Source organism: Lynx canadensis, chromosome B4 (assembly GCF_007474595.2).
Source record: "Lynx canadensis isolate LIC74 chromosome B4, mLynCan4.pri.v2, whole genome shotgun sequence".
In the NCBI taxonomy this organism is placed as follows: Eukaryota; Metazoa; Chordata; class Mammalia; order Carnivora; family Felidae; genus Lynx; species Lynx canadensis.
Window position 1 is genome coordinate 89883893 of NC_044309.1, and position 17214 is coordinate 89901106.

The window sequence follows — 17214 nt, forward strand, 5'->3', positions numbered from 1 at the left end:
AACCTTATTCAGATGAGTATGCTGAACGTTTCCCAGGCTATAAGCTCCCTGAGGGCAGGTTTATTCCTCTCTGTGTGCTCTATGTTTTTGTCTGTATTTGGTGATCGACTGAGTGCTTGAGGCAGAGAAATGCTGCAGGGGAGAACACTCCCCATCCCCTAAAGGTTCACAGCAGTGTAACCAAGTTACTCCCAGGTTGGCAAATAGGGCAAGTTGGCCAACTTTTTGCGGCAAAAGAATCCTAACCTGACAATGCCTCCTCCAGAGATCCAGCTACAGGATGAAGAACACTGTCACCAAACTCTTAATCCCCGAACTTTTCCTCTCACGACACGTAAGGGACATTTAAGTTAAATGAGTTTAATCCAACACAAAATGCTTTATTGAGTACCATTCCTTTCCGCTTCACCACAACAATTTAAAAGATTTTTATTTGTGCAAGCATTTTAAAGTCGGGAATAAACGCAGAGGATAGCAGCGAAGGGTTTGTTTACATGCCTTTATACCACCATGTAAGCAAGACGTAGCAGAGTTTACATTTGTGCCATGTAAATCGCTGTAGAACCAGATGGGGCTTACAAGGTACCTTGTAACTCATCTCCTCTAAGCAATAAAGCTTTTTTTTTTTTTTTTTTTTTTTTTCTGGCAAAAGTTTGAGAAACTTACTGCTGTTTTCTATCAGCAGATACAACAGATGGCTGGCACATGCCTGCTTTGCTAAATGAAATGGGCTCTCTGCAGAATTACTCTTTGATCCCTGGTGGCATGTCCGCACCACCACAATGCAAAATGCCACAGCCTAGCAGAATCCAAACATGGAAAGTTTAAAGCTGGGTTTTTGATAGGAGTACCTTCTTAAAAAAACTCATGCCCACAGTATGTAAACATATTCACATTCCCACTTTGAAACCAGGGACCAGGGGTCAAAACACGAGGCATTTCCTCCATTTGATGACATAAAACCACTGAAAAGGTATGATGGCAAACCCCAGGAGTATGAAAGTATGCAGCCACTTGGGTTGCAACTACCAAAACAATCATACCTCCATTAGGAAAAAATGTGGGCAGTACACATGAAGGGACTCAAATAATAATAATAAGTGTTACCATAACTTACGGAATTGGAAGGAAGTGGGTAAGGGTACTTGGTAGTTCCTCTGACGAGGGAGAGGCAGTACTTGAATTAAAACTCACTCTCTATTGCTTTTCTTTCATTTTTGTCAAGGGGAGAAAAGAAGGAAAAAACCCATTTTGAGACAGGTCTCCTTTCCTCGAGCAGTCCAATGGGAAATTTGAGACTGCAAACTGCAGCCAGTTTAATGGGACCAGTGCGACATCGTTATCAAACGCTGTACTGCAAAAACAAGTTATCCGGAGCTTTAGGGACATTTTCATGACATAATTGGATTATCTGGTTCATATTACAGAAACACATCAGTGGAATGATTCCACTTAAAAAAAAAATTAGCAAAAATCTGAGTCAGTTTCCAGACAAATGATCTCCTTTTGAGTTTTCTTTTCTTTTTCTTTTTTTTTTTCAACAGTACCTTCCTCATTTTAAAGCTGAATTTGGGTGCTACTGAGTGGAGTCATTCAAAGACACCACCACCCAGGCCAAGTTCTTAGCTTTCTTCATACTTGATTTTGTATTATGATTGTTATTATTTTTTTTTTTTTAATTTTTTTTTTCAACGTTTATTTATTTTTGGGACAGAGAGAGACAGAGCATGAATGGGCGAGGGGCAGAGAGAGAAGGAGACACAGAATCGGAAACAGGCTCCAGGCTCTGAGCCATCAGCCCAGAGCCCGACGCGGGGCTCGAACTCACGGACCGCGAGATCGTGACCTGGCTGAAGTCGGACGCTTAACCGACTGCGCCAGCCAGGCGCCCCATGATTGTTATTATTTAGGGCAGTCGGAGTTAATTCAGGGTGTTTTTTTAATTGATAGGGAAATGAGGAAGGATTATGAACACATTTATGTTCCTTACATAATGGGAAACCATTGTACTCGATACGCTACATTTTCGGCATATGTAGTATTTTCTGTTTTGTAAGGTGATACATAAAACAAGCACATTTCTGCAGTTTAACCCAATAGTCAATGCGTTCACAACATACATGTGACCACCCACTCCCCAGCACAGCAGACAAAATTCTCCCCTTTCTTTACTGTATCCACCACGATGCTTTTAAGTTTTGGTTTTAAAGATCTTGAAACTGACGGAAATGAAGCTCTGTCACTGACTTCTGGTGGTCACAAGGATTGTGACCGCTACACATAATAACAAGCTTACTTTAAGATCTGGACCTGTTGGTACAGATGGTTAGGGCTTGCTTGGTAATCCACGTGGTGGGTTGGAAGTTAATACTGGCTGGTTATCTTTACCCAGAGAATTTCTATTCCATACACACCAATTTCACCCCAACCCTTGCCAACCATCTCAGAAATCCAGGCATTTGGTCACAAGGAGGTTGGAAAACTAGTACACATATGGCTCAGCATAAATCCATCACCACTGCAAAAAAAAAAAAAAGCCAACATAAAAAGAGATGGCTTATTAACTGCGTACTAGACTCATAGTACCTTAGCATCTATGTGCAGGTGATAGAATATATTACATTTGTTAAGTTCAAGTCTATATGATCTTTATAAATAAAGATCTATTTATAAGATCTATATAAACAAAAAATTTTGGCCTTGAACCAACTTGGTTCATATGGAAATCAGCAGTGGTGTCCTAATACTGGAATTCAGATTTGTCCAACAAAACTTCTCATTAAGGTTTTATTTGAAAGCCATTAGTTTCAGAAAGAGTTATTTTCCAAATAAAATGTTTAATTAGTGCATCGTTTAGAAAACCAAAATGGTCACTCATGGTCCCTACCTGTCCCAAATATGGAGAAAAATTAGAATAAGGAATGCCTCATTGAAAAATATCAACTATTAAAAGTTATATACAGCAATAAAGAGTGTTTTCCCTTGATTACTAAAAATCCTTTAAGCCTAAACCTCTTTAATAGAAATTCTTCTCTGATCTAAAGGCCTTGAGAAGGGCATGTGAGTAAATGAGTATTTTAAATGGGAGATAAAGTAGAGACAGGGTTTTCAATGGAAAATGAGGATTTCAGTGAGAGAAAGAGGTCAGGCCATCTGATTTCAGATAGGAAAGCCTTCGTAGGCAGATTTTTAGGGATCTTGAAAGAAACTGGTGAGAATCAGAGAAGCATTAGTGAATTCTTTGGGCTCCATAGCTATAGTCAGCCACAAAAACCACCTATTTTATCATTTTGTTGAGTGATGTGTGGTGTAAAAATGATACTGTATTGGGGCGACTGCGTGGCTCAGTCAGTTAAGCGTCTGACTTTGGCTCAGGTCATGATCTCATGGTTCATGAATTTGAGCCCCACATCGGGCTCTCTGCTGTCAGTGCAAAGCCTGCTTTGAATCCTCTGCCTCCCCCTCTCTCTGCCCCTCCCTCGCCTGTGCTCTCTCTCCTTCTCAAAAATAAATTTAAAAAAACATTTAAAAAATGATACTGGGTAATAAATATGAGTAAACTAATGTAGAATGTCATACACGCATAAACTCTAAAGTATAACTTTTTGTACGTATCCAATGTAAAATTTAAAAAAAATTTTTTTTAAAAAAAAAGTTTTTCGAAATTACAAATCAATACACATTCGTTGTGGAAAAACAAAAATGTAAAATACGCGAATGTGACTAATGTTAATACCCCGGAGAATCAGAGGTTTATCAGATGTTTGTTCCTATGTCTGCCTACATATTTTATAATGGAATCAGAATATACTGTTATACACCTGCTGACTTCATCTGTCATGAATATCTTTCTTCTGTGGCATTGGTTAGATCTCTAGAATATTCTTTCAACGTTTATTTATTTTTGGGACAGAGAGAGACAGAGCATGAATGGGGGAGGGGCAGAGAGAGAGGGAGACACAGAATCGGAAACAGGCTCCAGGCTCTGAGCCATCAGCCCAGAGCCCGACGCGGGGCTCGAACTCACGGACCGCGAGATCGTGACCTGGCTGAAGTCAGACGCTTAACCGACTGCGCCACCCAGGCGCCCCTAGAATATTCTTATTAATGCTTCTTTGCATTCTCCTGCCACTATCACTGGGCCTCTACATTCTACCCATGTTGACTTTTATTTTTTTATTTAAAAAAAAATTTTTTTTTAACGTTTATTTATTTTTGGGACAGAGAGAGACAGAGCATGAACGGGGGAGGGGCAGAGAGAGAGGGAGACACAGAATCGGAAACAGGCTCCAGGCTCTGAGCCATCAGCCCAGAGCCCGACGCGGGGCTCGAACTCACGGACCGCGAGATCGTGACCTGGCTGAAGTCGGACGCTTAACCGACTGCGCCACCCAGGCGCCCCAACATGTTGACTTTTATAAGTAGTGTAATGAGGAACAGTCTTGCACCTAAATTTTTATTAATATCCTTAGGACATCATTTCCTTAGGATGAATCTCTGGAAGGAAAATTTCCAGTCAAAGGATCCGTATCACGCTTTTTGCTCTCGGAATCAAATTGCTCTACAAAAAGGCTCAAGGGGCATCAGCCACATACAAGTGTGCCCAATTCTCCACATACTTAAAATACTCTTAAAAACCTGAGCAACTTGATGTGGGGAAACGAATCTCACTGTAATTTTTTTTATTTGCATCTGTTTGAAGTAGAACATAAAAGTTATTTCAAATGATCGAAATCCCTAAATGCTTGATATTATTTGGATGAAACAACTAGATAATGGAGTGAGCTTTTCATTTTCCATGTCGATGTTTTGATGTGGTTTGGCTTTAGCCAGAGATACCTTTCAAAAGACTTAATTGCTATTGAAGTGATTATTTTTCTCATCTTCAAAATGTCCATGCATTTCAAAAATGATGCTGCTGGAGTCACATAACGTTGTTGAGTAAAATAAGCAACATTTAAGTAATATTTTTAAATGTCCCGCTGTTTGGCATTGCGTAGATCACACGCTTCTCACCTAGCCTTCCGCTAAATAAGACAGACTCCAGAGTACCTGCCCAGAGCAGAAAGCATAAAGAGCAAGGTAACTGAGGGGCTAACATTGTCCGGTGTAATGAGATAAGCCACAATGGCTATTAACAACTAAACAGGAGAAAAAAAGATGCTAGAAGCCTTATTTCCATGCCAGTTCTGATGTCTTCTCTAATCCTTTACAAGAGATATTCTGGAGATTGATCTGTGATTCATTTTGTACTCAATAACATGCCAGTGTTTGCAAACCTGCACTAGCCATAAACCAACAGGGGAGATAGCATGGCATTTAAGCCTTTGCTTCAAATTCCATTCTTCAGAAGACAAACGCATATGAAAAACAAATAAATAAGAACCGTTGATACCTTCTGCTTCTCTTACAGTTATCAAATGCTTTCAGCTAGGAAGGGGTGTAAGTTAAGCGACCTTCCAATGGTGCTTACAAATTCATGAAAGTACAGGTTAAAAAAGTGTCCTTTTTAAAACTACCGAATTAAGGGGCGCCTGGGTGGCGCAGTCGGTTAAGCGTCCGACTTCAGCCAGGTCACGGTCTCGCGGTCGGTGAGTTCGAGCCCCGCGTCAGGCTCTGGGCTGATGGCTCAGAGCCTGGAGCCTGTTTCCGATTCTGTGTCTCCCTCTCTCTCTGCCCCTCCCCCGTTCATGCTCTGTCTCTCTCTGTCCCAAAAATAAAAAAAATAAAAAAATAAAAAACGTTGAAAAAAAAACTACCGAATTTAAGGGGCGCTTAGGTGGCTCAGTCAGTTAAACGTCCAACTTCAGCTCAGGTCAGGATCTGATCTCAGTTTGAGAGTTTGGGGGACCCATCAAGCTCTCTGCTCTCAGCGCAGAGCCTAATTTGAATTTGAATACTCTGTTCCCCTCCATCTCTGCCCCTCCCTTTCTCTCTCTCTCTCTCTCTCTCTCTCTCTCTCAAAGATAAGTAAACATTAAAAAACAAACAAACACTGAATTAATGTTGATCTCATCTGACAAATGGTCAAACACAGATACATTCAGGTGAAAAGAAAAAAGAGATGATAAAAGGTCATTCATTAAATTATTACTGATTTCACAATATTCCATAATTAACTGTCTATAAAGTATCCATGAAGAGGGAATTCTATAGGAAGAAAAGGGATAGTCTCTTTTGGAGCAATAGGCACCTCAGTGAACTTATCTGCTAAATGGGGGTGTGAGAATAGATAACCTTCCTGTTATGAACCCTGATGGATCCAAAACATCTATTTTTTTTTTTTTTTACAATGATGGAAGTGTCGATGGGTCTAGATTTGGTTTATTTTAGGGGGAAAAATGAGAGAACAGACCTGAGGGAAAAATGACAATTGAAATGATCACACCCCAAATATAACAGATAATTAGAGAGACACAAAGTGGTTTCTCAATTCAAAACAATTACTTTTAATTAATTAAGTGTCTTCTGGATCACATTCGTCACAAAAATGGCCACTTAAGTAATTTGGAGTTAAAAAAGGACCTGAGAATGTGATTTTAATTATAATTACAATGACTCTCATAGTGGACATATTTTACTGACTAATGAATAAAAGAATTTATTACTTACTCTTTGTCCTCTACAGTAAATTCTCCAACTGCACAAAAGAAATTAAATCCCTGTAACATTTATTCTCCCTTTCTTTCCAAAATTAGAGCTCATTTGTGTAATATTGGAACTGTACAAAAGGTAACATACAAAGGATGGTAATGTGCTAAGAGAATGTCTGCTTCTTCATAAAAATATATTGCAGTTTTCTTTTTCCATATGAACTTATTTAAAATGCTACTTAAAAAAATCAATAGCCTGCAATATTTTACAAACATTCTTATATGACACTTTCTGAGGCTATGAAGTTGAACCAGAAATGTATCGCATTTGCATTGTTCCAGTGAGTAACATTCAACAATTTTTTTTTCAAATGCACAATGTCAAAAATACTTAGAGTTTAAAATTTGCTATCAAGTATAAATAATGTCAAACAGGATTAGTATATACTATGGGGAAAAGAGTCTTCTAGATACTAAGTTTTAATGTCACTGATCACAGGAAGAAGTGATGTTGGTATTTGTCTCTAGCAGCCTGAAGACACAGTCATATCAAAATAGCAAGCTTAGGCACAATGCTTCCCCTTTTCTTCTGGGAATCTTTAATTTATGGGACATGTTTCAATAAACATGTTTCAATAAACACGAGTTAGCTCTTTATTGGCGTTGGAAATCACATGAGAAATCACTCTTAAAAGTGGTAAAAAGGTACCAGCCTACACGTGACACCGTATTATTTCTACCTGCCATCGGGTAGTGGAAATATTAAAGGGTAATTTTCTCCACCCCTTCTGGTATCAGAACTTACCTGCCCTGCAGCTTGCCAGGTAAAATTCATGGAATGGATATTGACAGGAATGGCTGGCATTCTCTGTTGTGCTTTTCTGAAATCATGTGTAAAGGGGGCCATTTTCCCCTCTGAAACAATCAAGATATCTTCTTCAAATCCTGGTTTAAAAAAAACGAAAACAAAAACAAAACTATCAAACTAGGTGGACTTAAAAGAATCCAAACCAGAAACCGCATGCAAAAGGAGCATTAAAGAATTGGTATGGGTCATGCCTACATACCACGCACCTGTCTTGGCACCAACTAATTTTCCTCTGCACGGGGTAAGAACGGTGCTAAGAGACACAAGCTTTCAAGAAAGGGAGTGGACACGGAGTAACCGGGTGTTAACAAACGCTGGGTCCCCCGCAAAACTTAACGGTTGTGGAAACTAACAACTGCGCGATCAGAACACTAGATCTGCTGTTTCTTGAGAGAAGGGCATACGCCTTCAGGTGGAAAAATAGCTTATTAAAAGGTGGAGGGGAACAACCTTCCTTGCAAATTAAAGTTTTTAAAAGATCCTTAAATGCATGCATCTCTCCTTGAACAGAAGCGCTGGAGAGAGTAAAGGCACAGGCAGGGGAAGGGAGTGGGCGTGGGGGGGCTTACCTATGAGCACTCTTGCCTGGTGAGCATCGATCCACAGGTACAGGCTTTCCTCCCGCGGCTGCCCGACCTCCGCCCGCAGTACCAGCAGGCACGGGAGGATGCTCCAGAGCCGGAGCGCGGCGGCGGGGAAGGCGCTTCTCCCGGCCATGCTACCCCAGATCTCCCTCGCCGTGGCTCTCGCCGCTGCACCCACCCAACCTGCGTCCGTGAAGTCCTCCCTCAGCCGGAGCTGTGCCCGCTTAGACGGCCAGGCGTGCAGCCGCCTCCTTCCCGTGCGAATGAGTCCGCGAGAGCCGGAGGAGGAGGGAGGGGAGAGCCGGCGCCTGCTGGGAGGCGCAGGGGGCGCAGGAGGGAGACGCGACGGCGGAGACGCGAGACTGGCAAAGCGGGAGATGCCAGCACGCACGGCGAGGCCAAGAGCCCGAGGGTTAAATACAGGCCGAGAGGAAGAGCGGGAAGGGAGGGCACGAGTGAGGTGCGAGCGAGGAGTGGCGAGGTCCAGCCGCTCGCCACTGGGGGGCGCTGGGCAGCGCGGGACCCTCGGAAAAGCCGCGTCCCTGCCGCGGGGCGCGGGTGCGAGCGCGCGCAAAGGGAACGCGTGGTGTAGGCGGTTGAGGAGAGGGGCGCTCAGACCGTCCCCCTGGACGTCACTCGCCTCTGCCTCTCGCCTGGCTGGCCTGGCAGGAAGCAAAGGGGAAGAACGGACATCGCGTGGCTTGATTAAGCTCTGAGGATGGTGATGATGACGACGATGACAACGACGACCCCCCATCCCTATGCCAGTGCTAAAGGAAAGCACATACTCCTCCACTTCTTCCTTTCCGCCACTATCGTTCCTCTCTGAGCCGCTCTACGCTGATACTCTACGCTGATACAGTGTAAAACCCGATCCACCGTCCAGTGGTGTCCTTGATTGCAGGCGCTCGGCTTGGCTCCTGGCGCAGGGCTTTCATTCCGCACTTGATTCACATCAAGGAGGGCGCTTTCACAGTTGGGGAGACTCTTCTCCTTGCTCACCCGGGAAGAGTTCCCTGGACGCTGGATGACACGTGCACCTGACCCCGTGAGGATAGGACTTCACAAAACCATAAAAATCTTAATGTTTGCTGGGGTTTCCCCAAACTTGGAGGCGCGCGTGGTGGTACTGAAATCACAGGCGCTTGGGAGGAAGACCAAGCTCTGGCCTTGCCTATGGGAAGACTGGTTGGCTGGCGGTGGGCTACAGCCTAACATACATACCCGACCTCCTCAGAAGGGATTTAACCTGCTCCCTGCCTAATCCCTCGGCTGCGCAAAGAAAAAGGAAGCAAACGATAAAAAAAAAAAAAAAAAAAAAAAAAAGAGGCTTAGAAAGATTTCAGACTCAGAAAAGGGTTGTTTACGTCTCCTTGTTCTTAACCATCCAGATGCTGCGACAAATGCCCAAGGACGAGTGTCTAGGGCTGGGTGTGGTGTTTCACTCAGTCCTTTGTAGAGTGGTGGACACCTCAAGAGGGGAAAACAAACAGAACGGACAGAACAGAAGCCGAACATGTGCACGCATTCAGTTAAAAAAATGTTAGGTCACGATAAGTTACTAAAAAGAACAGAATATGCATTTCCAATTATGAAATATTTTCAGCTTTACAACTGTTGATCTTTAAAAGTAATTAGACAAGATGTCTAATTATGACTGTTTTGAAGTTGCAGTGCCTTAACTTATAAGGACTTTAAAGTGCTTACTTAATCCTCACAACTCTTTTAAAAAGGCACTATTAATAGCCCCATTTTACTGATAGGGAAGCACTGTTCCAAAAAGTCCGGAAGCTGCCTTTGGTTACCCAGATGGTAATGGACAGAGTCAGGGTTCAAACCCCAGGCACTCTTGATTTAAAAGCCCATTCTTTTAGCCACTATATCTCGTACTGATAAGTAAATTATAATTAAGTGTATACATCCCAAGGCTCACAGCCATTCTTCCTTTAGAATAAGACTATTTACCTCTTTTCAAACATTTTATTAGTTTTGATTTCAGTGCATATGCATCTATATATAATGTATGCACATACATCAGGCAGCCTTTGAAGCCCTTTAACATTTTAATGCCAATTGTTTCCCAATTAAAGATAATTTCAGCACACAATAGACATTTTCTTTGACTCCAAAAAGTGTGGTCTGAACTGAAACTTTTTCCTTTGCAGTGCTCAGACCTCTATGGCTCTTGGTGCAAGGACGCCCTCTACAGGTTGTTATAATCAAACACTGTATTGTTTGTTAAGAGTAGGAAATACTCCTAAAATGTCCTTTTTGGTAGAGAAAAAGAGGGGCTAAATTCCCTCCTCATTCAACTTCCTCTGAGTGAGGCCTTTCCGCAGTGGTTGACTTAGGTGTTGATGATGATGGTAAAATTTATTTTGCTGTAAGAAATTATTTTTCCTTCCAGAATGGTTGCTCTCTATTCACTTCTCCTTAGCAGTGGACACTTAAAAAAAAATTAGATTTTATTAGAGTTATAAAAACATGCTATTTTTAAAAAATCTTGGATTTGAACTCCTGGGATTTTAAAGGGAAGGAAGGAACGAACATATGGTATACACCAGTCAGCTATTTCCAAGAGTGTATCTTTTGGGGAGAGGGGCTGCCTAAGACGTAAATCAGGCTTGATTCTCCTTTCTGTTGTTTTTTTTTTTCAATGTTTCTTTTTTAATTTATTTTTGAAGGAGAGAGAGAGAGAGACAGAGCATGAGCAGGGGAGGAGTAGAGAGAGAGGGAGACACAGAATCCGAAGCAGGCTCCAGGCTCCGAGCTGTCAGCACAAAGGCCGATGCAAGGCTCGAACCCACGAACGGTGAGATCATGACCTGAGCCTAAGCCGGACCCTCAACCGACTGAGCCACCCAGGCGCCCCTCTCCTTTCTATTGTTAAGGAGCAAAGTGGCTTTTTCATTTAGAATACAGTCATGTTTCAAATTTCTGTACTAAAAAAAAAGTAATGATATTTATTTGCATATTATAAAAATTTCAAAATAATGTGCTAGATGATATTACAAGTCAGCTTCGCTTAGTTTGAGAATTCTACCATTTATTGGGGCACTTGGCTGGCTCACTGGGCTGAGCATGTGATTCTTGATCTCATGGTTGTAAGTTTGAGCCCCATGTTGTATGTAGAGATGACTTAAAAATCTTTAAGAAAATTCTACCATTTATTTTCCAGACTATTATTTTTCCTTTCCTTGTGCAATTCATTCTTATCAGCTACATTTGTAGGCAGATGCATTTATTTATTAACTTACTTATTCCACAGAGATTGATAAAATAGCAATTTTGTGCAAGACACTGTGCTGAAAACTACAAGAAAAACAAAGACAGCAAAAAAAAGTCATGAAACTACATGAAAAATGAAACACGACCTCAGCTCTTGACGAATATTGGAGTTATTAAAATGAATACGACAAGCACCCAAGTAACCCTAATAGAAGGCAAAATATGGTGGTTGTTGACAGAAGGACTGGGAATTCAAAGAGGAAGTATATCTGGGATTTGAAAAAATTTTTAGTTCATTCATTCAAAAAACATTGGTGAAGGAAAGTGGGTGAGGGTTTGCCTAAATGAGTGATGGGGATTAAGGAGGGCACTTGTTATGGTGATGAAATCACTGAATTCTACTCCTGAAAGCAATATTACACTCTTTATTAGCTAACTGGAATTTAACTGGAAATTTGACAAGAAAAAAAAAAGGCATTGGTGAAGTGTCTGATGCATGGATAGAGAGGCAGGTAAAAACACAGCTCCTACTCTCCAAATCTTGGTCTAATTGGAGACAGAGTGAAGAATGAACCATGAAGACTTTTCCAGGCTTCTCATGGCTTCTGCAAGGCAAATTCAGAGATCTGGCAATACTCCCCCCTTACGAGGGGATGTGTGTGAGTACTGGGGTAAGTACTGGCTGCCATTCAAACAGGGCTCTGCTTCTTATAGTTATGATACACTTCTATCGAGCCCGCTTCACTTGACTTGCTGGGCTTCTGTAGGCTTCTGAATTTGCTGCTCTTGGACTAGAGGAGAGGCAATGGGACAGGGAGGAGGAAGGTGCTCGAGGGGACAGAAACCAGCACTCATCCTGGAAGTGCGGTTTTGCGGGAACAGGGGCAGAGCCTGCTATAGAGGAGGACCTTGTCAGTGCCCCGCCACCCACTCGCCAGGTAATCCTTTCCTTGCCCACTCTGCATCATTGTCTCAAGCAGAACTAGCTTGCTAACTCCAGGGGCTGGCCCTGAGACTAGGGCACAGCAGATGCACCCTGAGCTGTGGTGAAGGAGGGGAGCAGGCACCCTGGCAGCACGAAAAGGGAGCCACAACACAGTAAGTGAATAGAGCAAGTTGCCAAGCATTATTTTTACCGCAGTCCTGTTTTTAAAAAACTATGCTGGGGCGCCTGGGTGGCTCAGTTGGTTGAGCGTCCGGCTCAGATCATGATCTCAGGGCTCGTGAGTTCAAGCCCTGTGCAGGGCTCTGTGCTGACAGCTCAGAGCCTGGAGCCTGCGTTGAATTCTGTGTCTCCCTCGCTCTCGGTCCCTCCCCCGCCCGTGCTCTGTCACTTTCTGAGAAGTAAATAAACATAGAAGAACAATGTTTATGTGTATATATGTTTATATTTGTACATGTCTAAAACTATACGCAGAAAATGTCTAAAAGGTTACATACCAAAATATTTCCAGGGGTGGTCTATAGGGAGTAGAACTGGGTCTAGGGGTGATTTTCACTTTATGCACAAATATTTCCAGCTTTGAAAAAAAATGAGCAGATGCTCTTGTAGTTAAAAATCATTTTTAAGAAGGGAAAAAGGTCTTGTCTTTCCTGCTTCAGTCAGTTTCTCCCCCAAGTAGGCAGCTGTCACCACCCTAGGCCAGCACGGTTCGCTGTGCTGCTTGCATACGTTATCACTTCAGATCTGTCCATCACGACACATGACAGCTCATTACCGAAGCACAGCCCAGCTTGGGTATGCCTCGTCATCCCATGCCACACTCCTGTTCTTCTTCCCTCATTTAATGGCATTGCCAAGCAACCTACTATAACTTGTCTTCCACAAACCATATCTGGTATTTTCTGTTCACCCATGCTGTTTCATCTCTATGACATTTAACAGCTATTTTTTTAAAAAAATTTTTAATGTTTATTTATTTTTGACACAGAGAGAGACAGAGCAAGAGCAGGGGAGGGGCAGAGAGAGAGAGGGAGACACAGAATCCGAAGCCGGCTCCAGGGTACGAGCTGTCCGCACAGAGCCTGATGCAGGGCTCGAACTCACAGACCACGAGATCGTGACCTGAGCCGAAGTCGGACGCTCAACCGACTGAGCCACCCAGGTGCCCCTAACAGCTATAATTTTTTAATGATGGGGGAAAAACAGGAAAACAATTTTACTGTCGAGTATTAGAGGAATGAGAAACATATTGGAACACTGTCATAGGATGAAATATTACTGAAGCCTTAAAATTGATGCAATTGATATTCTGATATATATGTTCAATCATGAAACTATCATCACAGTCAAGATAATGTACATTACCCATCACTCCCAGAGTTTAACAAATCATACACTTTAAATATATACAGTTTATTATGTCAACTGAATTTCATTCAATCTGTTTCAAAACTTTCCAAAGAAATGAGAAATATTGGTGTTTCATCAGGATACAAAAGGCACTAACAACGAAAGAAAAAATTGGTAAATTGGACGATATTAAAATTAATAACTTCCCTTATCAAAAGATAGTATTGAGAGTGAAAAGACAAGCCACTGAATGGGAGTAGGTACTTGGATGTGCAGGTTTCTTATCCAGAATATATAGTTTCTACAAATCCATAAGAAAAAGGACAGACAAGCCAGTAGAAAATGGGCAAAAGTCCTGAAAAGGTACTTCACAAAAGCACATACTCACATGGCCAATTAACACATGAAAAACTGCTCAACATCACTACTTATCAGAGAAATGAGAATTAAAACCACGTAGGAAACCAATTCACACCCCTCAGAATGGTTCAAATAAAAATAGAAAGATTATATAAAGTTGGTGAGGGTGGGAAGCATACCCTGCCGTCAAAGTGTAAATTGGTACAATCATTTTGGAAAATGATTTGGAAATAACTGCTGAAGCTCAACTCAGCAATTTCACTTCTACAGATAAGCCCAGCAGAAAAAAAAAAAAGTGTATATATTTATGCAAAGACTGTCAATAACAGCACTCTTTATCTTGGCCTCCAAATGGAAACAATTCAAATATCTATTGTCAGTGGAATGAATTAATACATTATTATTGCTTGTACAGTGGAATACTACACAGCTATGAAAACATACAAGCAACAATTACACACAGCATGGATGAATCTCACAGAACATCATATTGAGCTAAATAATCCAAAAGGATACATCCTGGGTGATTCTGTTTACTGAAAATTCAAAAATGAGAAAAACGGATGCATGCTATCAGAGGTCAAGATAGTGAAGGCATTACCTTTGGAGGGTGATACTGATCGAAAGGGGACATAAAAGGGGCTTTGAGATGTTGGCGATGTTTTGTTCTTGATCTGCGTGTTAGCCATGTGAGAATGTTTATTTGATGAAATCTCATGAAGTTGAACACTTCTAACTGTGTGCCTTTTAATGTATGTTGTGTTTTAATAAAATATTAATGAAATATTACTGTATCATACAAAAACCAAAATAATGAAAGATCTGTGTTTATAAGCTTAGAACTGGGAAGATCTTTATAAACAAGATACTTGAAAGCTATGAAAGAAAAGATAAATAAATTGGACGTGAAAGAGTATTTTAAATAACTATGTAGAAATTAAAATAAAAATAGCCACACCGTAAACAAAACACTGAGAAAAATATCTGCAAACATGACGGACAAAGGAGCAACTTCTTTAATTTCCAAAATGCTTGTATTTACATTTTACAGGGAACATGTCATTTAGGAGAAAAATGGACAAGACTATAGAATTTAAAAATAGCCGAATATAAAGGATTGTTGAGGATATAGGAAAAGAGATGCTTTCATATCATTGATGAAAGTGCAAGCTGATTCATCTTTTTTGCAGAACAGTTTCTAATTTCCCAATATCCATCAAACATTCAAAATGCAAAATACCCTTTGACTCAATAATTCCACGCTTGAGAATTTATTCCATGAACATGCATGAAAAAACCCACCAAATTACATTTACAAAGCTGTCCTTTGCATTGTGGCTTGTAATAGCAAAGACAAAGAAACAAAAAATTTGAGATCATCTATCGATTAGTAGGAAATTAGTAAAACAAATTATCGTACGGGTGTGCAGTGGAATATTGGGCACTCTCTGGATGTGCCGATTATGAGAGTTCTCAGGATTCCTTGTGAAAGGAAGATGCAAAGCAGTGTATATAGTATGTGTTCCTTAACGCACATAAAAATCTACACAGAAGCGTTTAAACACAGACGTGCGTATACATACAAAAAAGGCAGCACAGCATATGCTCACATAGCCACACACTCATACCGTAAAGTTTAGCAGGCTTAGCAGGCTGGATGCTGGTTTCCTTTAGAGAAAGGAATTACGAATTAGGTAGAGTTTGGGGAAAGAGGCTTTTTCTATTCTATTTTTTTCTCTACCATTTGATACTTTTTAGACCTGTCTACCTTTTGAAATGTTAATAGAAATTACCGAGGTAATGTGATTATGAGCCATTTAAAATTTCTTCTTTTTGCTTTTCTGTTTTCAAATATTAAACTCTAAAAATTGTTTTTAAATGACATTTTCAAATACTTTTTAATAGCTGAAAATATGGTTTCAGGTGAAAGACACCCAAGAAAACCATGTTTCTGTGTAATGTGTTTTGTGTACTATGAACACACAAAACGTAATATTTAAAAATGCCCTGATGTGTTCATGAGAAATGCCATTTCGATTGCTTAAGTCCTGTGGAAACGTGCTGTAAACTGCAAAGCCCCAGGAGTCGCTGGTATTTCATGAGTTCTAGTCATAGTGATCTAAGTGAATAGCTAAGGCTCAAGTCCTGGGTGTAGAGCTGCTTTCTCACCTGTCGATCTGCGGCTACCCTCAGGACAGAGGAGTGGGAGAATCACTGAGCTCTGAAGTCTCCAGAGCGTTATGAACCTCTCTGTCTTGATGGACGTCTGATTTATATGTTAATCTGAGTTCCAGTCCTTCACTCATTCCCACACCCAGAAAGTTACCACAGACACAGACATCCTAGAACACAGATACCTGAAGCAATGGAAAGTTCTATGGGTAACAGAAATACTATATAAAGGATTTTATTTCAGAATGAGCCTTAAAAAGTAGCAAAATAATTTTGACACGTAGCTTTGATGAGGCTGTTTTGCCTAGAGCAGGAGCAATCACACTGTTCTCACCCACCCTTTTGACAGGGTTGTTTGAGGTTAGTAGGAATGTGACTGTTACCACCAAGTAATCTCATTCCTTCCTTCACTGAGTCTTTTCCTGTCTGGTGAGCCTTGTGAGTGAGGTTAAGACATCTATTTGTATATCTTGGGGGAAAAAAATCTTGAAAGTGTGATGGTTTGTAAACATTCTAGAAAAAAATTTAGGTGATCATTTGGCAATCTTTTTAAAACAAAAACATCAAACATCACATGTATGATATACATATATCATATATATGTGCCAAAGATATATGTAAATATCTCTTCAACCAAATGATGACATATATATATATATATATATATATATATATATACTAAAGACATATATATGGTTTCTATGTAACATGTAGATATGTATATATATGTGTATATACATATATATGTATATATCTATATCTACATATCTATATGTAGATATTTACAACTATATATTTATATGCTTAGTGATGTGAGAAACAACACTGAAAGATAAATGATGTTCTGAGGGGAAAATATTGGGTTAAAATCCTTAATATAAGTCAATGCTTACCAAAATTTAGATGAGGGAGATGAATTTCTCAGTAGAAAAATTTGACATACCAATACAAATAAATGAAAAACTACGATCATTTAACATTTTAAAGGATATCCAACTTCACTAGTCATTACAGAGATACAAATAATAACAGTAAGATACTCTTTTACCTTTCACTAGAACAAAGATGTAAATAATTCATAGCATTCACGGTTGTTGAGAGTACAAATTGGTATAA

The 17214-nt window shown here is 40.6% G+C and overlaps 1 protein-coding gene across 1 annotated transcript in view; it reads right to left on the reverse strand.

Moving 5' to 3' along the window:
• Positions 1-8243, reverse strand: part of WIF1 (WNT inhibitory factor 1) — a 68645-nt gene extending 60402 nt beyond the window's left edge. Inside the window, exons 1-2 of the mRNA XM_030323139.1 lie at positions 8031-8243; positions 7399-7538 (exon numbers count right to left, since the gene is read on the reverse strand). Coding sequence (XP_030178999.1) covers positions 7399-7538; positions 8031-8178 — 288 coding nt within the window. The 5' untranslated portion in view covers positions 8179-8243. The remainder of the gene's footprint in view (positions 1-7398; positions 7539-8030) is intronic.
• Between the last annotated feature and the right edge of the window lie 8971 nt (positions 8244-17214).